Source organism: Caretta caretta, chromosome 3, assembly GCF_965140235.1.
Source record: "Caretta caretta isolate rCarCar2 chromosome 3, rCarCar1.hap1, whole genome shotgun sequence".
In the NCBI taxonomy this organism is placed as follows: Eukaryota; Metazoa; Chordata; order Testudines; family Cheloniidae; genus Caretta; species Caretta caretta.
The window spans coordinates 140,321,074-140,346,523 of record NC_134208.1 but is presented as its reverse complement, the minus strand read 5'-3'; the positions used below and the strand labels follow the sequence as shown (position 1 = coordinate 140,346,523).

Here is a 25,450-nt window from a genome sequence, read left to right as displayed (position 1 = left end):
TCCCCAGCTTAGCTTGGGCCCCTGCCTTCTCCTTAGCTCGGCCCCACTCTGTCTGACCCAGGCAATTCCAGCTCACATGGAGGATGGGACCTCCCTGGCCTCCTGACTCCCTGATTAGCCTGCCCGCCCTCTTATTCAGGCTGACCTGGAGCATTGGCCTCTCCCCATTGTTCCTGGGGGCTGTCCGTCTCAGAGTCCTGATTCCCCATCAACCCTTCCCCCTTTTTAGTACTGGGAGCTAGCAAATAAAACACCCCCACTGAATGTTAGTAAGGGGGCAACAGTCCCCTTACATAAGCATTGTTATTTTTTAGTTCTGTGATCAGTCCCTCTTTATCTGTTAGGACGAGGTCTAAAGTAGAAAAGAATTCTGTCTTGTGTGACAGTGGAAAAGTCACTTAAGCTCTCTGTGTTTCAGTTTTCCCCCAAATGTAATATGGGGAAAATATTTCTCTGCTAAGCCCCACATGGGGATTAATTAATGTTTACAAAGGATTTTTATGATCATTAGATGAAAAACACAAAAGTGTAAATTAAATGATCTTTTTAAAACATAATTTATCTTTTAACATGAAAAACAGTTTGGGCACATTACAGGTATGTTGTTAACCTCAAGTGACTGAGTTAGTTGTAATTTTTTAAACTTGATTTCAGCTGTTGGGGCCCTCGCTAAATTATCTGATTAATGACATAAAATGTGAAGCCATGCAGAATGCTTGTCTTTGTGCATAGCCTCACAGTTATTAAACCAGTGCTGTTTGGGGCATAGTGGGAAGGCAGTGAGGTGACTTTGTTTTTTCTTTAATATTCAAAGATTCTTAAAGCAGGAGTAACTTCAGCTTCATGATCCTATATAATTGTGGATCAGTGATTTCTCTTATAACTGCAATTTAATTTACAAAGTTGATAATGTAAACAGCACTTCTCTTTCCTCAGTCTGGACTGGATTCATGAACAGGGGAATATTTCAAGTTTTAAGAGATGGGTTCAAACTACAAAGTCTGTACTAGCTCTCGTTTTCGAGAAATCCAAACGGCAATTTCGTTCAGGATCATTTCTAAATCATAACAAATAAAAGATAAATTATTTGATCTTTTAAAATAATACAAATGTTGTTTGTAAAATGTCTCCTCTTTCTATCAGAGCTCTCAAGATGGCAAAATAAAATAACTAATCACAGATAATTTAAAATACAATAATAATGAACAACATTATCAAAGGAGCAGGACTAGGAAAAAACATAAGAGTTTATCTGTTATAGCTACTGGATTCTAATCCTAGCTGGGCTACTGTCTTGTGTGATATTCGAAAAGTCACCTAAACTCTCTGAGCTTCAGTTTCCCCCGAAGGTAATATGGGGAGAATCTTTTTCTACTGTGCCCCATCTCCAAGGGTGCAGAAACTTAATTAGTGTTTACAAGGCACTTTGCGATCATCAGATTACACTTAGTGTTTAGTGCCATTACTAAATTCCTACTCATATGGCCGAGTACTGTTTTGTATTGGAACAATTTTCATTGAAGGGTAAATAAAAAATAAACTTATATGTTTATTAATCTCATTTTTACATTCCATTCACCCAGCACCTCCCTTTCATTACTTTGTTTGTCTTTTGGGCTATCATAAGTGGTGAGATATAAAAGCCTTTGAGGAAAGCATTCTAAATATATTTGCAATTAATCTAGTGAGTTGTACAAAAGTTCTGCTTTAACTTGGTGCATGAAACATGACTGCAATAGCACTAGCTACGCTTGCAACATTTGGTTTGTTCAGTAGAGTACAATTATCTGAGTTTCCTTCTTTATAACATTGGCAAACTATTTAGTGGATTTTCTGGGTATAGGTATTAAGCAAAGTGAATTTGTTCTCTGGACAAAATTCAGAACAGTTTATGGCTTACTTTTGGAGTCTATTTGCTGTCATTGAAAATGGTTTCCTCTACTAACAAATGTACTTAACCCTTGTTTTATTTTTAAAACTTAAATATATCTTGCTGTTCATCAGCTCTACTCTCTTAACCCTGTATCTCCTATTCCTTTGTTTTCATTTTGTTTCTGGGAACTCGTTTCCATTGGCAATATGTAGATAGATTGGATCAACTTCCAGGTGTGAGTGATTAAAAGCTCTGTTCCATGTTTGAACATTTGTGTCTAATGGCATTCAAGAAAGTGCAATACACAAATTCTATGTTTGTACTCTTTTCCATTCTGTTGTCCTTGATCTGTCCCACTCCTCCCTTTATAGCATCCAACATTTTGCAGTTTTGTTTTCACTTATGCCTTAAAAGTGATATATTACTTGTTGAATCTTACTGAATTTCATATTGATTTGTGGTTCCTTCTTCCTGGGATAAATGCTTAGTAGTTTTTACAATGGTATGACATACACAGTAGTATTTATTTTTATTTCATGTGTATGGAGGAGTTTGAAACTCTTCTGAGCAATAAATAGCCTTTATTTTTTCCCAAAAAGTATACCTTTTTTTGTTTCAATATTACTCACACTGAGTAGGTGTTCTCCCCCTCCACCCCCTAATATTGGTTTTTAACACAACCACTTTTAACTTTCTAGTTGCTCAGAGACTACAATACTACTAACTAAAGATTCTAGCATGACAGCTTCTTCCTTACTATTTTTGAACATTGTGTATGTGAGAACACAATCTAATATGAAATTGTTCTTCTGGAATGTGACAGGAAGCTGTGGAACTTTGTTACACACCAGCTCTACAACTTTGGTATGACATGGTCTCTGTATCGTACAAAGAGCTAATGGAAGGGTTTTAAAGAAAGCGCACATACTTAGTTGGAGCAGATGGCAATTTCCTTTCTCATGCTCTGTCCATTAAATGGATTTCATGTACACCCCCAAGGTTCGTATCTGTGTTACGGACAAAGAAAGCCGTGAGCATAACACATCATGAGCAACACTTGATCTTTATATTCTTATCTTTAATATTTGAGACTCTGTTCTAACCCACTCTGGAACTAATGATTTGGTATCTGGGAGAACAAGACACTTTCTTTACACTAAAGATGCTTCTGCTCTTTATATGAAAACTTTCAGAGTGTTTCAGACAAACAAATTTTTCACTGAGAAGATTATTTTTAAACCTTCAAAAACTTGTTTCTGGTAACAATATATGAATTCTTCAGCTAAAACACTTCGGAAAATCAAAGGTTTGACAACCGATGAGGGATCTTAGGGCCCAATATGTGCAGATCATGGTGGGTTTTTTAATTGATTACTAATCTTGAAATTTCACTCTCCATCAATACATTGAGAGAGTCTGTTGGGTGCTGTATGAATTTAGTTTAAATTTTGCCTGGTTGACATCTCTAGGGGCCTTATCGATCAGTCCAGACACACTTTCATTTTATGTTGAGTTCTGAACATATTTATTTAGGCATTGAACCTTAGGTCGATTTGAGAGCTTTGGTGTATTATAATTTTGAATGGGTTCTTGAACAGATACACAAGAATTACAGAAGGTGTCAGCAATTTTGTCACTACTTCCCTTTAAGCCAAAGATCTTGAAGTTTCATGTCTACTGTCTCACTGTCTATAGTGAATCACCACCGAGAGTGCCTGTCTCAGGGCATACTGTCAGAAAACAAGGGCAGACACCCCAAACTGGTGGTATATTCTATAATTAGATTTCACCAAGCCAGTAACAAATGTGAACTCCTGGATCAGTATACCAGTCTTACCATAGAGTCTCAGACAGTTCCCTTAGGCTTGAGAGTCTATCTTGCCACCCAGACAAACTGGACTTTGTGATAAAAGGTTATTCATACCTAAAATCACCCCACATCAGGTTGCTCCAAGTCACAAGGGACCAGTCACTTACCCCAGATCCAAAGATAACACTGGTAGCCAATTCTATAGTAAACTAACTAAAGATTTTTTAGGTAAGAAAAAAGAATGAGTTATTGAGAGGTTAAAGCCGGTAAAATATAATAACAGGCAAATCACAGTTTCATTCAGTGTTTCGTGGATTAATTGCTGTGAAAGTTAGGCCCAAGGCCTTAAACTGGCATTGAAAGCTGACTGAGACAGTGAAGGGACTTGAGCATGGGCCTGATGTGTCCACAGTGGTGCAAGTCATTGATAAGGTGGGCAGCTTCCTTCTATGCCAGGTGGAGCCTGTGCATCACAATAAATTCAATAATTTATGCATGGGAGCAATAGTGTGCTACATTTTAAAATAATTACTATGTAGTAATTATAGTCTGGGTGTCAGAAACATAAGAGCCCAGATGAGTCAAATTTCTATTGACTTCAGAGGAAAATGAGGGTTATTAGTACCAGGCTAGATTGGCCTATAGGGTTGGCCATAATTCAACAAAGTTCTTAAGCATATATTTAACTTGATATATGTGAGAAATCCCATGCATGTCAATAGGATACTCAAGTGCTTAAAGAGAAGTGTGCTTTGCTTCAGTACTTTCCTTTTTACTGAAGCCAATATCAATAAACAGAGTTAGCAAAGATTGTTTAGTAACAGGTGAACTACTATAAGCCTCCATCATTTTCCATTTAGTCCTTTTTGTGTGTGTGTGTGTGTTGATATGGCTGGCACCCAACATATCTTAGTTCATTGTAGTGTTAAAACAGTTGTGATCAATGCATACTGAATTTCTTATAAAAATTCAGATTTGCTTCTGTGAGGGAGGATTGCGTTGGCTCAAAGGAAATTAAATGCCCTCAAGAGGCTGAGATAACATTGTAAAACAATAAGGCCAATTCTTTCTCTCCTTCTGAATGTAGTTTTGCCTTAAAGAACCTTCTTAACAGCCCAAAGTTGCATCTGAAATGCAAATTTGTACAAATCACTATCACTTAACAATACTTTTCTTTAGAACTCATTCACAGTGTTACACATTTGGTGAATGTATTTTTATATTGGGAGCCTTGTTTAACTATAGGATGTTACAACACAGATATGTTGGTCATCACTTGAGGAAAATTGAACCAGAATGGAATTTTATTGTTGGGTAGATTCTGATAATGATGGCATCCTATTTGATAGGATTTCCCCTCTTCTTTTTAAATTTCAAACAGATTTAGGGGCCAGTCCAGCAAAAAGCTGCTTCTGTAGCTGCTGAACATAAGTCTCGTGCTTCTCAGACTATGCAGAGGCAGCTCCTTATTCCAAAGGAGAATTTGAAGAAGGCAGTCCAAAACTGATCACTGCCATTCCTTTCTTAGGGGGAGAGTGTTAAGGTCCAACCCTCAGCTAGTGTAAAACAACATAATCTCATTGAGGTAATTAATTAACAGCAGGTTCTCAGCTGGTTTAAAAACTGAGAGAGACCTTTAGAACCTGCCAAGCTTGAGCATTATATATGGTGCCTAGACATGTTAACCTTTTAAGTGTGGAAGATTGGATGAATGGATATAGCTGCAAGGTATGTGGGAATGACAATGGGAAACTGAGAGACTTTGACTGTAGAAAAAGTATGGAGTGAATGGGCAGAAATTAAGGGGAGTACAAGCAATAGATAAAATAATAATGCATCTAATATAGATAAAGGCTGAGAGTTGGTGTGACAGGAATCCCAGGGTAGCCAACTGATGTCACTCAATTAGGGTGAACTTCAAAGAATGGGGCAGAAAATCCCTAAAGGTGGTGGATATTCCAATACTTAGATTTACCAAACCAGCACAAAACAGCTTCTGTATACCTTACTGGTCACCCAGAAGCCAACAGCACAGTTCCCTTAAAGTAACCCAGCCCTTAGGCCTCCATCCAGATATCCAAGTCAAATATGATGAAGATTACTGAAAATCGTATTCATCATATAAAAAATTCTACTAATCCCAAAGGACTGGACGCATTACCTCCCAGGTTAAGTAATATTTCAAATCTTATCTAAATACACACTTACAGCCAATTCTTATTGACTAAACTAAAATTTCTTAAAAAATAAGAGGGTATTGGTTAAAAGATCTGTATACATACAGACATGAGTACAGTTCTTGAGATTAAATTCATAGCAGAGATGGTGAGCTTTGTAGTTGCAAATAGTTCTTTCAGAAGTAGTTCATAGGTTATAGTCCAATGTTTATATTCAGAGTGGTCCAGTCAGGACTGGATCTCAACCTTTTAACTGAAGCTTCTCCTGTATGAAGCATTAAGCAGGCCTGAGATAAAAAGGATCAGGACCTAAGGGTCTCTTATATAGTTTTCTAGCAGCCACTTGACCATATAGTCCTGAGTAAACAATAGGCTTTTGATGTAACCTTCTCTTTCCCAAATCTCACTGGTAATTAACTGCACAGACTGCCTTATGTTAATTTATCACAAACTTTAAGAGACCTACAGACAATGACATTATTTCACCCAAGATTCATCTCAATGTTAATGTGCCCTTTTGGTCTCTGAATCAATAACTATAGTGACGGACAGGAACTGTCTGTTTACATGATGAACATTTAACAAAATATGAGTACGCACATAAAATTAGTATTACCTCTAATTTCTAACAAGATAGATTTGCATTTCAAAGTTCTAGCCTCTCTACCATGGAATGGCTCTAATTACCGTTTGTATATTTTGCTAACACATCTGTAAAGGTTGACTCTGGTCATTTAGCCTGCAAACTGCTTAACCCCCTCTGGCCATGTGTCTCACTTTAAGATTTGTTGTAATTATATAACAGTGGTAGCAACAATGGTTTGCCTGGTCAAACTTTAATCAGATAACGTCACAGTTGGGCAACAATAGAATGGGGGCTAATAGATTTAAGTTAAGTATATATTTAGGTATTTCTCTGCATTGAGGCCTCAGACTGTAAACTAGGTTCATAGATTATAAAGCCAGAGAAGACTATCTAGGCTGATCTCCTGCTTAAAGGCCATAGAATTTCATGGTTATCCCTGTATTGAACTCAATAACTTGTTTGACTAAAACAGATCTTCCAGGAAGGCATCCTGTCTTGATTTGAAAACAGCAAGAGATGAGAAATCTGAAGAAGGGATAAAATGAAAGCGGCTTCATGGCTTAAAGATAACATTGTCCTATTCCACCCACAATCCAAAAATCTTGAGGAAGAGGCACCACAGCTCCAAATGTGAAGCCCCAGACCCCAGTGCTGAGTTTCAGCAGGAAGATCTGTATTTAACACCAGAAATCTGAAGATTTCTGCCTGCATTCACTGAAGATCTAATTAGAAGTACCAGCTGAAGCAACCCATTCAGTTTCATACATTTTTATCTGTGGATCAAAGGCTTCAGGCACAAAATACAGAGAACAGACAATCAAATGACTTCTGGGAGGGGGGGAAGAAGGAGGTAGAGAATTCAAAGGCTGAGATTATAAATATAGAATCATAGAATATCAGGGTTGGAAGGGACCTCAGGAGGTCATCTAGTCCAACCCCCTGCTCAAAGCAGGACCAATCCCCAGTTAAATCATCCCAGCCAGGGCTTTGTCAAGCCTGACCTTAAAAACTTCTAAGGAAGGAGATTCTACCACCTCCCTAGGTAACGCATTCCAGTGTTTCACCACCCTCCTAGTGAAAAAGTTTTTCCTAATATCCAACTTAAACCTCCCCCACTGCAACTTGAGACCATTACTCCTCGTTCTGTCATCTGCTACCACTGAGAACAGTCTAGATCCATCCTCTTTGGAACCACCTCTCAGGTAGTTGAAAGCAGCTATCAAATCCCCCCTCATTCTTCTCTTCTGCAGACTAAACAATCCCAGTTCCCTCAGCCTCTCCTCATAAGTCATATGTTCCAGACCCCTAATCATTTTTGTTGCCCTTCGCTGGACTCTCTCCAATTTTTCCACATCCTCCTTGTAGTGTGGGGCCCAAAACTGGACACAGTACTCCAGATGAGGCCTCACCAATGTCAAATAGAGGGGAACGATCACGTCCCTCGATCTGCTGGCTATGCCCCTACTTATACATCCCAAAATGCCATTGGCCTTCTTGGCAACAAGGGCACACTGTTGACTCATATCCAGCTTCTCGTCCACTGTCACCCCTAGGTCCTTTTCCGCAGAACTGCTGCCTAGCCATTCGGTCCCTAGTCTGTAGCAGTGCATTGGATTCTTCCGTCCTAAGTGCAGGACCCTGCACTTATCCTTGTTGAACCTTATCAAATTTCTTTTGGCCCAATCCTCCAATTTGTCTAGGGCCCTCTGTATCCTAACCCTACCTGCCACCGTATCTACCACTCCTCCTAGTTTAGTATCATCCACAAATTTGCTGAGAGTGCAATCCATACCATCCTCCAGATCATTTACAAAACCGGTCCCAGGACCGACCCTTGGGGCACTCCACTTGATACCGGCTGCCAACTAGACATGGAGCCGTTGATCACTACCCGTTGAGCCCGACAATCTAGCCAACTTTCTACCCACTTTATAGTGCATTCATCCAGCCCATACTTCTTTAACTTGCTGACAAGAATACTGTGGGAGACCGTGTCAAAAGCTTTGCTAAAGTCAAGAAACAATACATCCACTGCTTTCCCTTCATTCACAGAACCAGTAATCTCATCATAGAAGGCGATTAGACTACTCAGGCATGACCTTCCCTTGGTGAATCCATGCTGACTGCTCCTGATCACTTTCCTCTCGTGTAAGTGCTTCAGGATTGATTCCTTTAGGACCTGCTCCATGATTTTTCCGGGGACTGATGTGAGGCTGACTGGCCTGTAGTTCCCAGGATCCTCCTTCTTCCCTTTTTTAAAGATGGGCACTACATTAGCCTTTTTCCAGTCATCCGGGACTTCCCCAGATCGCCATGAGTTTTCAAAGATAATGGCCAACGGCTCTGCAATCACAGCCACCAATTCCTTTAGCACTCTCGGATACAACGCATCCAGCCCCATGGACTTGTGCACGTCCAGCTTTTCTAAATAGTCCCTAACCACTTCTTTCTCCACAGAGGGCTGGCCACCTACTCCCCATGCTGTTGCCCAGCGCAGCAGTCTGGGAGCTGACCTTGTTTGTGAAGACAGAGGCAAAAAAAGCATTGAGTACATTAGCTTTTTCCACATCCTCTGTCACTAGGTTGCCTCCCTCATTCAGTAAGGGGCCCACACTTTCCTTGACTTTCTTCTTGTTGCCAACATACCTGAAGAAACCCTTCTTGTTACTCTTGACATCTCTTGCTAGCTGCAGCTCCAGGTGCGATTTGGCCCTCCTGATTTCATGCCTACATGCCCAAGCAATATTTTTATACTCTTCCCTGGTCATTTGTCCGATCTTCCACTTCTTGTAAGCTTCTTTTTTATGCTTAAGACCCGCTAGGATTTCACCGTTAAGCCAAGCTGGTCGCCTGCCATATTTACTATTCTTTCGACACATCGGAATGGTTTGTCCCTGTAACCTCAATAGGGATTCTTTGAAATACAGCCAGCTCTCTTGGACTCCTTTCCCCCTCATGTTATTCCCCCAGGGGATCCAACCCATCCGTTCCCTGAGGGAGTCGAAGTCTGCTTTCCTGAAGTCCAGGGTCCGTATTCTGCTGCTTACCTTTCTTCCCTGTGTCAGGATCCTGAACTCGACCAACTCATGGTCACTGCCTCCCAGATTCCCATCCACTTTTGCTTCCCCTACTAATTCTTCTCGGTTTGTGAGCAGCAGGTCAAGAAAAGCTCTCCCGCTAGTTGGCTCCTCCAGTACTTGCACCAGGAAATTGTCCCCTACATTTTCCAAAAACTTCCTGGATTGTCTGTGCACCACTGTAGTGCTCTCCCAGCAGATACCAGGATGATTAAAGTCGCCCATGAGAACCAGGGCATGCGATCTAGTAGCTTCTGCGAGTTGCCGGAAGGAAGCCTCATCCACCTCGTCCCCCTGGTCCAGTGGTCTATAGCAGACTCCCACCACTACATCACTCTTGTTGCTCACCCTTCTAAACTTAATCCAGAGACACTCAGGTTTTTCTACAGTTTCATACCGGAGCTCTGAGCAGTCATACTGCTCCCTTACATACAGTGCTACTCCCCCACCTTTTCTGCCCTGCCTGTCCTTCCTGAACAGTTTATAACCATCCATGACAGTACTCCAGTCATGTGAGTTATCCCACCAAGTCTCTGTTATTCCAGTCATGTCATAATTCCTTGACTTCACCAGGACCTCCAGTTCTCCCTGCTTGTTTCCAAGGCTTTGTGCATTTGTATATAGGCACTTGAGTTAACCTGCTGATCGCCCCTCATTCTCAGTATGAGCCCTCCCCTCACAGACGTTCCTGCCTGTGCTTCCTCCCGGAATCCCGCTTGCCCACTTACCTCAGGGCTTTGGTCTCCTTCCCCCAGTGAACCTAGTTTAAAGCTCTCCTCACTAGGTTAGCCAGCCTGCTCGCAAAGATGCTCTTCCCTCTCTTCGTTAGGTGGAGCCCGTCTCTGCCCAGCACTCCTCCTTCATGGAACACCATCCCATGGTCAAAGAATCCAAAGGCTTCTCTCCGACACCACCTGCGTAGCCATATACAGAGGGCTGCAATACAAACAGCTTGTGATGGTGTCCAATTGATGGTAATTATATAGCTTCCTTTTTACTTTTACTTTGAGTCCATATACCATTTAAATCCAGTCTCCACTGTTCCCAAATTCACTTCAAGTAAATTCATGATGTAATAAAATGATTAAAAATGTGAAAACATGTTTCACTCATGCCAGAAATGATCAAGTTACTCTACAGTGTGTAGTTAATTTAGTGGCTTCTTATATATTGGAGGGTTTAGATGTAATTAATTTGGGAGCAAATACTGTTTGTAACATCATACTTTTGATTTCATTTTTCCTTTATACTGTATATTCTGGTTAACTACTAACCTGTCTATATTCATATTAGGGATCTGATCTTGCAAACCATGTTCACATCTTTTTACTGATTTTTTTTCAGAAATCTCTACAGTTCACATTACTTAAATGGAAAGCTCCTTGGGGCAGGAACTGTCTTTTTCCTCTGGGTTTGTACAGCACATAGCACAATGAGGACCTGGCCCTTGACTACGGATCCCATCACCATAATACAGATAGATAATTTAGCAGACAAATCACTTTAAATCTGTTTTATTTGGTCAACAATGACATGAAGAATAAGAAGGTAGAAATCTAGGGTCCAATCCTGCAACACTTACTACTGTTTACTCCCATGAATAATCTCAGAAACCTTTGCAGTTCAATAGAAATAAAAAAACAAGAAACCCATCAGTTATCATATCAGACAATAAAGAAATGAAACATCAGTAATGATGCCTAGGTGAAAAATGTTTAATGTCCTATCTGTGGACTTTAATCATAAATGAACTCAGATGTTATGGTAACCCTCAAGTACATCAGAACTTAATGTTCTCCAGGATGATATCTGGATTGAGAGAGGACTTCAGACAAACTGAACTACATACAATTCTTCAGATAATTTCAAATGGAATGAAGACTGGAATACCAATAAAGCACACCTTTCATAATCATGTACTTATTACAAATAACCACATTTTTTAAACTCATTTTAAAAAACAACAACAACAAAAAAAACTTTGCAGGGGGACACACACGGTCTGGGAGCACTGTCAGTATCCAAGGCCTGATTCTGATCTCATTAACACCAATGTAAATTAGGAGTATCTGCGTTGTTTAGTCCATGGTGTAAAATTGGTGTAAGTGAGATCAGAATCAGGCCTTCAGGCTTTCTTGCCATAGAATTATGTCAAAGATAAATGAACAGCCCTGAGACTGAGCCAGAACTCACTGGGAATTAATAAGCATGAGTCATATGGCTGAGCTCAGATTTTTATTAATGAGGTCTAGTTCTGTTCTTTGCCAGGTTTTAAATATGGCTACATTGATTACTGTATTTTTGCTCCATAACAGGAGTTTGAAGCCTGACTCCAGCACTGACTCCCTCTGCAACTTTGGAAAAGTAATTTAAATTTTCTGTTCACTTTCCCCCATCTCTATAAAATTACCTACATGCCTCACAGATATTGTAAAGATTAATCAGATTAAATATATAAAGAGCATCAAATATGGAAAAAGTGGGTATATCAAGTGTAAGGTGTTGTCGTCTCCTACTAGTGACTTTGTGATCATGAAAGGGTTAATTTTAGCCAAAAGGTTAGACTTAGTATTTTACTTTGTTTTTAGTATGCTATTATTGCAGGATTGGTTATGCCATCATGCCTGATTTTCCCTTCACCTATATGAGAGCTTTATATTAGATGTCTTTCTAAACGATATGCTACAACTCAAACAGAAGTTATGGGATGAATTAACTATTAGGTGGGGTTTTTCTATGGCCTGTACTATGCAAGAGGTTAGACTAGATGATCATAAAGGTCTCCTCTCAGCTCGTCTTCTCTGAGGGCTTGGCTACACTTGTGAGTTACAGCTCAATAAAGGAGCCCCGGGCACACTAGCTCACTACCCGTCCACACTGGCAAGGCATGTAGAGCGCTCTGACTCTGCGGCTACAGCACTGCTGGTACTCCACCTAGGTAAGTGGAATAACATTTGCTGCCCCTCACCCACGCCCCCCCCCCCCCCCGCTAGAGCGCCTCGGCATCGGTGTGAATGAGGTGTTGCATTACTGCACTCTGATCAGCCTCCGGAAATGTCCCATAATCCCCTTAAATCAAGTGGCTGCTCTTCTCATTGTTTTTTAACTTGCTGTAGGAATGTGGATATGCCCTCTGAAAGCTCCGTTTCTGACAGCCAGCTGCTTATCTGCTCCAAGACAAAGCAAGCCGTTACTGTGTGTGTGTGTGTGTGTGTGAGAGAGAGAGAGAGTAAGAGCGCGAGAGAGGGAGTGCACTGCTGTCTGAACTTACAAGACAGCATGCTGACATGCTCTCAGCCCCCCAACCCACTCTCCCCCCCCCACATACACACAACACACTCCCTGTCACACTCCACCCCCCTGCATTTGAAAAGCACGTTGCAGCCACTTGTATGCTGGGATAGCTACCATAATGCACTCCTCTCTGGTCGTTGCAAGAGCTGCTAATGTGACCACGCCAGTGCGCTTGAAGCTGTCCGTGTGGACAAATTGCAGCGCTTTCCCTACTGCGCTCTCCAAAGGCTGGTTTAACTCAAAGCGCTCTACATCTGCAAGTGTAGCCATACCCTGAATCTATGATTCACATGGGCAGTAGGGTCAGATAGCAGCATCAGGGTCTTAGTACTCTGCCACTTAAAATTCCACCCAACCTATTAAAAAAATAAATTCAGCACATAATCTAAATCTTTCTAGTGGAAAGAAAAAGACCTATAGTGAAAACAGAAAGATTAGATGGTGGTTTAGGGCTTCTAAACACTAAATATTAATTTTCAAATACAAATGGTTCTATTTCCAATCTAGTCCTGCATAGCTGCCTTAATGAAGTAGGTAATTAACCTAGTATTAATAGTAAAGGTACATGAATGGATCATTTTACCAGAATTAACCCATCATTCTTTGTGTCATGGTCTGAGGTGCAGTTCAGACCAGTGAGGGATTGTCACTGCCTGCTCTGTCACTCTGGGTGCCTTAAATGCTCTGCTGATGGTAGTGCCCATGCCTGGAAGCTTCCAGTCAACAGACAAGCATGCACACTGAGTATCTGTGTGTTAAGCAGCTCTGACTCACAACTCTAATTCCAGCAGCCTACTTGTTACACCCCAGCCACGCTCTGGTTACGTCTGGCAAGATGATAGCAACATCTGCCAGTCCCGAGTTTTCCAAAAACCATGTGCTCTGCAGTATCTAGTCCTCTCCTGAACCATTCAGAGCGATTCATGTTTGCTTGTTCCTTTTAAAGATATAATACCCAGCAGCTTGCCACATTGACTGGTGTTAACATTCACTTTAAATCAAACGTAGCACTGGGTTGATTTAGATTAAAGGTAAAAAGTGCATTAGTAGGATTTTGCATGAGTTCAGATATAAAGAATATTGTTACAAGGAATTAAAAGTGAAAAACAATTTCTAGAGACTGACTTAATAAAACTGCAGTTCTGGTTCAAGGTCAGAGTCTCATCACACTACATTCCAGCAAGGTGGCTGACCACACCTCTGATCAGGATCTCTGCTAAAGTCCAAAGTGCTCAGTTCCTTTGTTGTCTTTAGATGAAAGATCACTTGGGGGATTCTTACCCCCTTTCTTTTATAGTCCAGAAGAATCCCTTTTAAAGGTTCACTGAAGATTAGTTGCTCCCCACAAGATAAAGCTCATTCAAGCTGTGAGGAAGGCAACATGGAGTCACCTGGTAAAGGATGTTCCATGCTGTTTTCTTCCCCTGCTGATGTTTGCTAAAATGCAAATTACTCTTTCCTGCAATCTCTTCCCATTGCTGTGATGCTGAGTGGTTGTCTCCTCCCTTTGTTGGCTTGATGGTCTTGTTTACCTTCGATGTAAATTGAATTCCCATTGTTGCTTAATATCTTGGAGATACCTTTAAGGTGGTAGACCCCCGTTCCTTTGTCTAGGGTGGGGTAACTTTAGCCCCGTCAGGCAGGCACGCTTTACTAACCTATTTCCAGTATGTTTGTAATTTTGAATTTGTCCTTTGTACATTATATATTGCAATAATATTAACAATTAATATGTTAACTTTCTATTGATATCTTACATGACACCTTTTAGATACAATTATGACATTAGTGAGTTAGGTACACTGAACTGCTCAAGCCATCTGAAACTCGCTATCAGATACCAGTGAGCCCCTTGTCCTCTTGCACTGGGATGCTGTTAGGGTCACGATTTGGACCAAAGACAAAAAATGAGGATATATGTGTTTATTGGAAAGAGTCAGAATTGGCAGGAATTGATTATGTTAGGATTTCTATCAAGAAGGCTTAGCCAGCTACTTTCATACCTTTTGCTTCCCAATACAAAAATACAACTGTGTATCTGAGAACATAATTGGACCTGTTTGTTTCAAACAAACTGATTTTTGTTGGAAAGTAGGGCCTTATAATTTGCTAAAGTTTTCAATTTGAGGAAGTCAAGCAGTGAAGCAGTATGCTGCATGAATTGCCTCTCCTTCCTGACAGACAGCGACCTATCTTGAACAATTGTTTAGAGCAGTGATTTCTATACTTTTCAATACATTGAGACATATGTAACTTGCAAATGTCAAGCAAAATATAGAAAACAATTTTAAGGAGCTTTCCTAAAAGTAGATGCAAAAAGGGGAAAGGGTACAGGATGAAATAGCTGTATCCCCTGCCTTCCTTTGCTGATGGTTCCTGATCACTGCATCATGTAGGTAAACAGAAGCAGGGTGGGTGGCTCAGAGCAGAAACTGGGAGTGGAGGCTTGCTAATCTGAGCCTAGAGGCTGTTCCATGCTTTAAAAAACCAGCTGTAAGGGTGCTAGGGAGTCTCTCTCTTCCACGTGGAGCAGGGGGGCTCTTAAGGGAAGTGTTGCTCAAGTAAGAGAGAGGGGATATGGGGAGGGGAGATGGTACTGGTGGTGGGCTAAAAAGGAGATAGGAGACCAGTTTAGTTTATTAATATCCTCAGGATGAATGTACTCATCCTTAATGTGTTAAGGGTTAAATAGCTAGTTCTGCATGAAAGAGATTGCTGGGCTTCAGGAACCTCATTCATTATATAGCATTAAAAATTGTTCAGATCCATGTTTATTGTATGGGGATAGAAAACATGATCCTGAGAAGTGCTAAGTACTGGAAATTCTTAGGGTATGTCTACACTGCTTCCCAGTGTGGCTAGACAAACATATGCTAGCTCCGCTTGAGCTACTGCACTAAATATAGCAGTGAAGCCAGGGGTACCATGAGCTAGCCACCTGAATACAAACTTGTCCAGACTCTCTGGGTGCACACTCAGGCAAATAACCCAAGCTGCCACCTGCACTGCTGGCTACACTGCTATTTTTACCATGCTAACTCAAGAGGCGCTAGTGTGTGTCAGTCTACCGGTGCTTGGGAACAGGCTCCCAGCTGCAGTTTAGACAGACTTTAGTGACTTCACTGAGAGTTGTAGGTTTTAGAGCATGTGTGAGGATCAGGCCCTAAATCATGGGCCCAATAAATAGTCCCCCAAACTAACAATACTTTTACAAAGTGGGAGACTTTGTAAAAAGTGGCTTTATTAAATGTCTTTTTTTTTTTTTTGTCTCCTCTTAGGGTTGCTCTTGTGGAAAACATTCCTGAAGGTATAAACTATTCAGACAGTGCACCATCCCACTTGTCTCTTTTCCAAGGCTGGATGAATTTGCTTAATATGGCTGAAAAGTCTGTTGACATAGTATCTTCCCAATGGGACCTCCATCACAGTCATCCATCTGCCTGCCAGGTATGTTTTAGTCTAAACTGTCACCCCTCTGTTCGGAATCTAGTTTTGTATCTTGCTGCTCATGTTCTTTCTTTGTTGAGCTATGGAGCTGTGGCTTAACAGAGCTGTTTGGCTGAATATTGGGATGGGGGGGGGGGAATACTTCCTAATTATGCAGTCTATTATAGCAGAGCAGCAGAGTAGGATCTCTGCTATAGTTAAGGTTAAAACCAGCTTTATGTGTAAAGCTCAACCATTCTCAGTGCTCTAAAATCCATAAGGTTCGTTGGGTTGCCTTGAAATTTGGTGTGCTTCACTGGGGGTTCAGGGAAGGGACAGTGATCCAAATGTGGGGCCATTTGACCAAGAGATTCCCAAGATACAGCTCCCTGAAATCTCCCAGCTTTCCTTAAAGTTGACTTGTTTTGGCAACACTTACTCAGACAGATAAAGGTCAAACCAGGGTTCACATCATTGCACATGGATCTCCATCCCTCACAGGTTACCCCCAAGAGAGTGTATAGCACTCACCAGCTTTTTGCGAGAAATCAAATTAAAATGTTATTTGAAAAATTGTTTCTTTTGCAGGTAGGCACATGCCAAACAGTTCTAAGACTCATGCACAGAGAGAGGCTAACTATCTGGAAAACTACCTCTCCATCCCTGGACATGTGTGGCTCTGAGGGAATTTAATGGTCATTAAATCTGAGTACTACTTCCAGTTCAAATCCAACCCAGGTCCGGGGTGGGAACCAACAGGCATATTGCTCCAATCTGCCCCATCAAAGAGCAATTTGTATTTTGAGGAACTGTAATCTGAGTACAAGCATAATATTTCACAATGTGCTGAAATTATTTTGTGAAAAGAAAATAAACAACACAAACAAATGCTCAGTGTGAAGAGAGGGTAGCTGGGGTGGAAAAGCAGATAGGAATAGGGGAGGCAGGTTGGGGGATCAGGTGACGGAGATGGGGGAATGGGAGGGGATACCGGGGTGAGTAACAGGAGACTGGGGGAGAATAGGGACAGGGTGTGCTGCTCAGCCACACATTCTCCACTCTGTGTGCCAGGATCTGAGGGGGCAGGGACAACCCAACTCAGCTATGCCTTATGGGATTGTAGGGTAGGGTTAATTATACAAATGTGGGGTTATTTGAACGTGGGGTTATTTGAACAAGGGGTTCCTGAGATTTCCCCCCCTCCCCCCAAAAATATTTTTTTTATCAAGTTCACAGATTCTAGCAACTTTGAAATCCACCTGGGCAGAAATCTGAGAAGGAACTGTAAACATTTAGAAAAAATCTGTCACTGTCAAATTGTTGAGTGGTGTGGCTTTTTTTTTTTTTTTTTTTTTTTTTAAAAGAAATCTGAGTACGGAAGCATATTCAGAAGGTGCTGACATTATTTTTGAAAAGCTAACAAATTACATATGTGAATGTTCACTGGGGAGGGGAGGTGTGATTAAGTGGGAATGGGGGAGAGAGTTTTGGGCCTGTAGTGAGGGATAGGGTATTATGGGGAGGGGATGAATGGAATGGGTGGGAGAGGACTTGCGGGTCTCAGGTAAGGGGGAGGGGATAGGGATTAGGGGAGTTGGAGGGGCGAGGATGGGAGGGATTGGAGAATGTGAGTGATAGCAGAGGAAGTTGGGTGGTTAAGGAGGGTTGTAGCCAATAGTAAAAGATATCGGGTATATTTAGGATATAGAGGTGAAATATCACTATTAATGTTATAATTAAGGACTTGCAAGCCTCAGGCCTGTAAGATATTTAGCTTAGCCAGTCAAGGTCTCAGGCCTAAAAATAGGGTGACTCATCAGTTACTCATGTCAGCCTATGTTATGAGATGAAACAGTCAAAGGAATAGATGTGCTGATATTTAGGAAATATATATTGCAATGTATCAGTTAAAGCCTGATATAGTATTTTTGGGATTTTTCCAAACATAGGATGTCAGCAATGTGTTAACAACAAGTTGTTATGATGACTGAATGACATAAATGTTAACAAGCCTAAGAGGAACTAACAAGTTAGTCTATAAAAGTGGCCACTCCAAACTTAGTGGGCTGTGAAAGTATAGATAAGGAAAAGGAGTTGAAGCCTTCATAAATATGTACGGACCCCAGTGTGTGTCAGCATAACACATTAAAAAAGCTGTATCTGAGCCTGTGTGCCTTGGGAGACACCAGGATGACACCCTCTGGTGAGGAGGAAGAGGAAGATAATGACTGACACTCCAGGTTTCCCCAGCAGGAGATATGAATGATGGCAGTTGCAGGGCTAATCGCTTTGCACTCATTCTCTATATCTGCTGTTGTACTTCAGTGTTGTGGGATTGTTTATTTGCTTAGTGTATTTGTTAATAAAGGAACTTGTGATCAATTGTAATTGTTGCTTGTGTGCGTCTCGGGTGTCTCATTCTAATGATACTAATAATGAACTTCCTGACTTTGTAACCACTCAGGAGACTGAACCCTTATTGACCTCTGCAGTCTAAGAGATTAATCAATACACAAATCCATCAGTTAAATTACAGATCTGGCACCCCAGATGGCACCAGAAAGAGCACATAGAGAAGAAGACCACCCTGTAGTGAGACAGGGATAGGTCAAGACCATCCTTGGTGCTAGCCTGGGAATAAAATCCTTGTCATAGTCTGACTCTGAGCAGGGCAAACTGCCACAGCTGTGCAATCAACCTGGAATGTCACTACCACTTCTCAGTTCCTGTTTTATTCTTGTGTAGTTCTATCTCTTTTTCTTTTGTCATTGTGAAATTATGAGCCCATAAAGGAAATAAAAGATAAGAAATAAGAGAATGGATGTGAGTGCCCTCTTGTTTCTCAAGAAGATAAACACAGGTTGGAATTCCTCAAGAAAGGAGTTTGGGGGGAGAAGTCTTCCGTGAAAAAGAAGTGAATTGTAATGGACTAGTCATTTTGCAATTTCGCAAGAAGAGAATTATTTTTGTTTTAAATGTACAGATGTTAATGGGTAGATATTGTGATATATGAATAGTAGTACCAGATATTAACTGAATAAACGGGAGTGTTGGGACCCCGCAGTCATTTACAGACCAGAGGGTCCCTGAAATATAAGACTTCTCTGGACTGTGCCCTGACAGAAGATTAAGGGAAGCTCTGTGGGACACCTCGGTCACAACGCCCCAAGTGGTGGTTATACATTACCAGCCCATTGTGATCTGAAGGATTTCTGGCCAGTAGTAGCTGAAAGGGACGAAAACATCACAAATGCTTCCTGGCAGCGGATAGAGAAGGGAGGAAATGACAGTCCCTGTAGTGAATTGTGGAGGATTTTAAAGGAATTTTGTATAAAAATAACCAGTTGAATAAGAGAGCAAATAAGGATATGAAAGTTATACTTTCGTAAGAGTATCGAAGAGCCCTGGAGGTGGGCTCTATTAATTATAATTTTGTTTGGCTTCACTCCTTTAAGGTGTCAGTAATATTTAGTAGGGTCATCCTTGCAAGACAAGGGGAATTCCAAAAAGCTGATTGTAGGAAGCTTAAAAATCAAGTAAAGGAATGGTCAAGTGAGTGGGAGTCTCAAAAGAAGTAATCTCCACTTATAAGAAAATAATGGAAGCTTAGTTAATCACAGGTCTTAGAGGCCTTGTAACTATGTATTTTGTAACCCAGTGGGGGAGGACTGCCAGCTGTAATAAAGGTAGAAACAATTTTGCAAAGTATATGGGTGAAATAAATTTCCTTTTAAAAGATTCCATTAAGTATCTTTTCATCTTAATAATTTATCAAGTAATTATAACATTAAAGATATTAAGTTTGTGCTCTTAATTTGTAATTCCCGGTTAATCTATATTTAAAAGAAACAAACAACTTACAGAAACCAGTCAAAAGTCATTAGAAGTCTTTGGCCAGCAGCCAATATGTTGCTGTAGACTAAAAGGGAAGTAACTTCCCTAGCAGTTTTGTCTGTATGTAAAAAAAAAAAAAAAGAAACTGAAAAAGCAAATTGCTTTTAACATACATTTGGCTTAAAATTAAATTGGTTGCCTATAAAGCCATGTTACAATCTTTTTTCTAAAATTTAGATAATATATTTTAAAACAAAGCTAATAACCACTATTTGCTTTTGTTTAGGGGTATTTAATGTAGTAGTTTAGTAATATAGCAATGATTTATAAGGTTCATCATATTTTCAAGCAAATTCTATGGCTGATGTAACTGTAAAAGGTAACTTAAGCTATGTCTATACTAGCACTTTTGTCGGTATAACTTATGTCACTTAGGGGTGTGAAAAAACACACTCCTGAGTACCATAAGTTACCCTGACAGAAGCGCCATGTCAGTTGGAGACACTCCCACTGACATAGCTACTGTTGCTCATTGGGGGTGGGTTAATTATGCTGACGGGAGAGCTCTCTCCCATTGGCATAGAGTGGCTACATGTGAGATGTTACAGTGGCATAGCTGCATCGGTACAGCTGTGCCACTGTAAGGTCTCTAGGGTGGACATGGCCTTAGTAAATAAAGGTAGAGCTAAAAACAAGACCCACCCACTATACTCGTAACCTGTAAAATATGGCAAGTAGGAAAAGGAAAAAAGGTAAAACTCTCATGTAAAATTGAAGTACTGTGTGTGTGTGTGTGTGTATATAACACTCTGTTTGCATGTCTTCTTTGGCCAGATTGCCAGCCACAGAACTTGTTGGGTTTAAACATCTGGTGGTTAATAAAGTATTCTTTATTAAACAATAACCAATTAGTTAATCATTATCCCAAAGATAGGTATCAAGTCAGCTATGATTTTGGACACACCTGCAGTGGCAGTGGGAAAGAAAACCTTTCTACTTTACACAGAAATCATCCTGCTCCATGTATGTTCTGGAGGACTCTACTTCTCTTGGGATGTCTTTGGGCCCCTCTTCCTGCCCCTCCATGTGAGCTGGGTTGGGCAGGGAGGAGAGGGAGACACACAGGCAATGCAAATTTAGTCATCTGAAATCCAAAAAGTTAAAATTAAGGTACACATCACCCCTGTGTGGGGTGGGAGCTGGCCAAAGTGTATGTGTGTAGGGTGGAGTGGGGGGCTTCTTAGGAGGAGTGTAGACTAGGTGGACCTTAGGGTATGGCTGGAAAAGTCTGGTTGAAGCAGGGTCAAGAGTACCAACTGGAGGTGGTTAGTTGGAGTGAGGAGCCTAACTCAGTGTACAACTCTGGCTAAATAACCAAGGTAGTGTGTGACCGTCCAATAAACTGCTGCCTGCGATATGTGAATTCAGTGGCATAGAGCAGGAGAGAGCAAAGAGCAGCTTCTTATATGTTAATGGGTTCTACAGTGTTGAAGTTTGGCTTAATGAGATGGGAAGGGGAGGAGGATCTGGAAATGTTGATGGGGGCTACATGTTGTGGGAAATGGTGGAGAAGAAGTGAGACACACCAGTTTTCTCTCTCATGATTTAAATTACTGTAACCACCATGTAATTAAACTGACATAAACCATGGATGGGATTTCTCTCACTGGCCCTGTTAGCCGCTAAACATTTCAAACTACCACCATTATTCCCATTCCCCTATAACAAAATGTGCAGGAGTGGGGAGGAACACTTAGGAATCACACAGCAACTGAGTAGAAAGACTGGGACTATTCCTAGCTCTGCTTCTGGCATTCTGGATGACGTTGGCCAAGTCATTTCCTCACTCTGTTCCTCAGTTTCCCATCTGTAAAATGGGGATAATGATGTACAATTATTTGACACTTACTCATGAAAAGTACTATGTCAAAGCTAGGTCTTCTAATTATTACCTGGCAATTAGATAGAGGAACAAGTTATTAGATTATTTTTTCAGTCTAAGTAGGTGGACAGAATTTACGTGGGGGAAAAAAAAGGGCCATGTCTCATTTTATCCTGTAGTTTCCTTCTCTGACTGCTCCAGTCCTATGATATCAAAATCTTCCAGAATAACAAGAGTTCTTGTCTAATGGAGAAAGGGACAAAAATGCATTCCTCATTATGCTACATCATCAAACACTGAGCATATAAGAGCCTGTCTCTGGATAGACTACTAGGATATATTTTTGAACGAACTCACCCTGATGAACTAAGATATTTCAGACCCTAATAAGTAGAGTGCACATCTTCTTCTAGTTCTTACTTTACGCTATCTGAGTCTTCGGGGGGAAACAGGCTGTTCAGTAAAATGACAGGGAATCAGGTGAAAAATGAAAAATGGGGAAACTATTTCAGTTGTAAGGAATCCACCATATTACACTGTCACAAACCATTCTCTTTCTTTCTAGTCCTGTTCACACTAGATGGTCAAAATTCCATTTACTGCATAACAGACAACAACCAGTATTCTAAACAAACAAAATATGGTGCTTTGGATGGCCAGTATTTTCAGTCATGAACTGGATTCTCCTTCTCAAACAGGAAGTTTATAACCTTCAGTAGGACTCTGTATAATTCCATTCTTTCCTAAAAACAAATAGAACCTCATGCTGCCCTAAAATGTGCATTTATATGTTAATTAAATAAGTGAAAAACTGAGGTGGGAAGCCAAAGGCACAATTTACTCCCCACTCATCCTTTAAGAATACATATAAATATTGGAATATAATAAACTCAGTACATGTCAAAACGGCAAGACAGTCTACAATGTAAATTTATTTACATTTTATTTTCTAAGATATTTGAAACCCAAGCAGATGAATTTGAAGAGAAAATGCCTTAGATGTTCACAGTTATTGGTATGTGCATGAATTTAAAAGAAAAGAAGCAAAACCATTTTAATCTGAAAAAATTCAACATGTCATTTACTACTGAACCAGCAGAGCCTAACAAATCCCAAACAGAGAACAAAAATAGCAAACTGAAAAATTGGGAGTTGAGCATCAAGTTAATTCACTGTGATGCATTCAGATGTAAAGCAAAAATTACAGCTATGGTTGTCATTAGCAGAGTAGGTAAGGTGAGGGATTAGAGGCATGCAGGTTTGTTCCCTCTCTCTCAATGCAAAGTTTAAATAAGCAAAAGTAAATGTATTTTTCATAATGTTCAGCTCTATTTATTTATTTATTTCAGCCTGCTGACAGGTTTATAACAGTGAGTGATTACTTCCACTAAAGACTGCAAAAAATGTCTGCGACTTTCTCAGAGCAAGTCTACACTACAGTGCTACACTGACAAAGCTTATTCCTGGGGGCGTTCTGTGCCACTGCATGTGTGCATAATTAATGAATCAGGCATATTTTTAATTTTTTGCGCAGAAAAAAAGCTTCTGCGGAAAAATTGCTGCAGTTCTGTCTTTTGCCCCTCAGAGGGTGCTGCGGCAATAGACCACAGCAGTTGCTCCCAGCCAGCAAGGGAAGAGAGAGCCTGTAGTGCCTTCTTCACAGCACCTGTCAGGCCAGGTCAGGAGATGGGCAATGGGGAGGAGACAGTGTGGGTGCTTGGGGGGGGGGGGGGTGGGTCAGACAGGGACTCAAAGGGCTAGTGGGGGAGGACAGACTGGTGCAGGGGCTGAATGGGAGTGGAGGCACAGGGTCACCGGGGGGAGGGGAGGTGCAGGGCCACATGGTGATGTGGGAGGGGGTGCAGAGCTACATAGGGACAGGGGGGGTGGCTGAGTCTGGGCACAGAGACACACAGGGACGGGGTGTGTGTGCAAGGTCATATAGGGACAGGAGAGTGGCTGGGTGGGAGCACTGAGATGGATGGGGAGGGGGTACAAGACACATGGATGTGGGGTGGTGTCTGAGTGGGGTTGGAGGGACACGTGCTTGACTGAATGGGAGAGGCTAGCAGTCAGCCAGGGTCTGCATGGGGGAAGCTCCCTAACAGTCAACCCTCCCCCATAAAAACACCCTGTTCCATACTTTTCCCACCCGTACCCAACAACCCTCCAAGTTCACACCCAGGCTCCTTCCCAGCAATTATTTCCCTCTCCCTCAGCTCATCCATTACCCCTGACTCTGCACTGCTTCTGGGGACTGCAGGAAATATGGTTCTGTATTGTAGTTTAAATTAATTATTACTCAAGAGTACTATATTAATATGCCTAGTAGGAAATCTGTGTCAAAAAACATTTTCTGAATCTTTTTTGTTGTCTGTATTGTTAGACATACTTGCTGATACTTTTGGTCGTTTATTAAAAAAATCTAATTGAAACTGTGATTATATTGTGTTATTTTGACAAAATATACAGAATGTTGCAGAATTTGAAAATATTGTGCACAGAATTTTTAATTTTTTGGAGCAGATTTCCCCCAGGAGTAGAAGTTACACTGATGCAGCTGAGAGGGAATAAGGGTACACATGATGGGTGGCTCAGTCTGCAACAATGTGAGGTCTCCTCTTATTCCTTCAAGCTAACAGGGTCCACTAGTCCTGTCCTAGGTCGCATGTTTACCCCTTTGAGCTTCTCATCCACACTGGACACTCTCTGCAGGTTGTGACAAAATTTCAAACTTGCTCACAAATGTATAGCTTTAAAATCCTGTCCTTACTCTTCTTCTTAACCTAAAACTGGACCTCCAGGGTGCTGCAAAGAGGGCAGAAAATCCCACTAGACTCCTTGTTGGTCTTGCCCTGGAGAAAAAAATTCCTTTCTGATCCTAAAAATGTTGATGAGTCACTCAGACCCACAGCTTTTTGGACACACAGGTCAAACTATACCTCCATTATAGTGCAAGGTAGCAACCCCACCAAAATGGCTAGTGCATGCCCTCAGGTCTTCACAACAAGCAAGGATAGGAGCAGGAGAGATGTTCTTCTCCTCCCTGTTCTCTTTCCCATCCAGGCAGCATTCTGGGACAAGCCACAGAGTAGCCAAGTTTGCCCCTCCCCTACTTCTTACTCTCAGGGCTTGTCTTTCCTCTGCTTATCTGATCAACAGCCCAGCACCTGGCCCCCATTGACAGGCTGGGGGAGACATTTCTGAGCTCCAGCTGAAGATACAAGAAAGTGATGCTCACACCTTTGTCTTGGAAGGTCAGCTGGAAGATTGGAAGTGTCTCTGTTTTACAATAAGTATTGGTTGCTGAATTTAGGATTTTTTTTTCCTATCCGCTGCTGCCAGTGTGTTATGATATATTTATTATGCTTGATAGCTGTAAATGTACCCAGAGGGTTGGCCATTAGACAAGTATTAAAAGTACTAATGCAATAAATGAATAAAAATTGCATGAATTATACTCTCTGCTTTTTCACAGAGAGAAAACTGTG

At 41.1% G+C, this 25,450-nt stretch overlaps 1 protein-coding gene across 4 annotated transcripts in view; it reads left to right on the top strand.

Moving 5' to 3' along the window:
• The window catches only part of PLD5 (phospholipase D family member 5), a 269,816-nt gene that overhangs the window by 131,381 nt on the left and 112,985 nt on the right, over nucleotides 1-25,450 (top strand). For all 4 annotated transcript variants that reach the window (XM_048843741.2, XM_048843744.2, XM_048843742.2 and 1 more), the window contains one exon: nucleotides 16,096-16,264. In XM_048843741.2, the coding sequence (XP_048699698.1) occupies nucleotides 16,096-16,264 (169 nt within the window). The remainder of the gene's footprint in view (nucleotides 1-16,095; nucleotides 16,265-25,450) is intronic.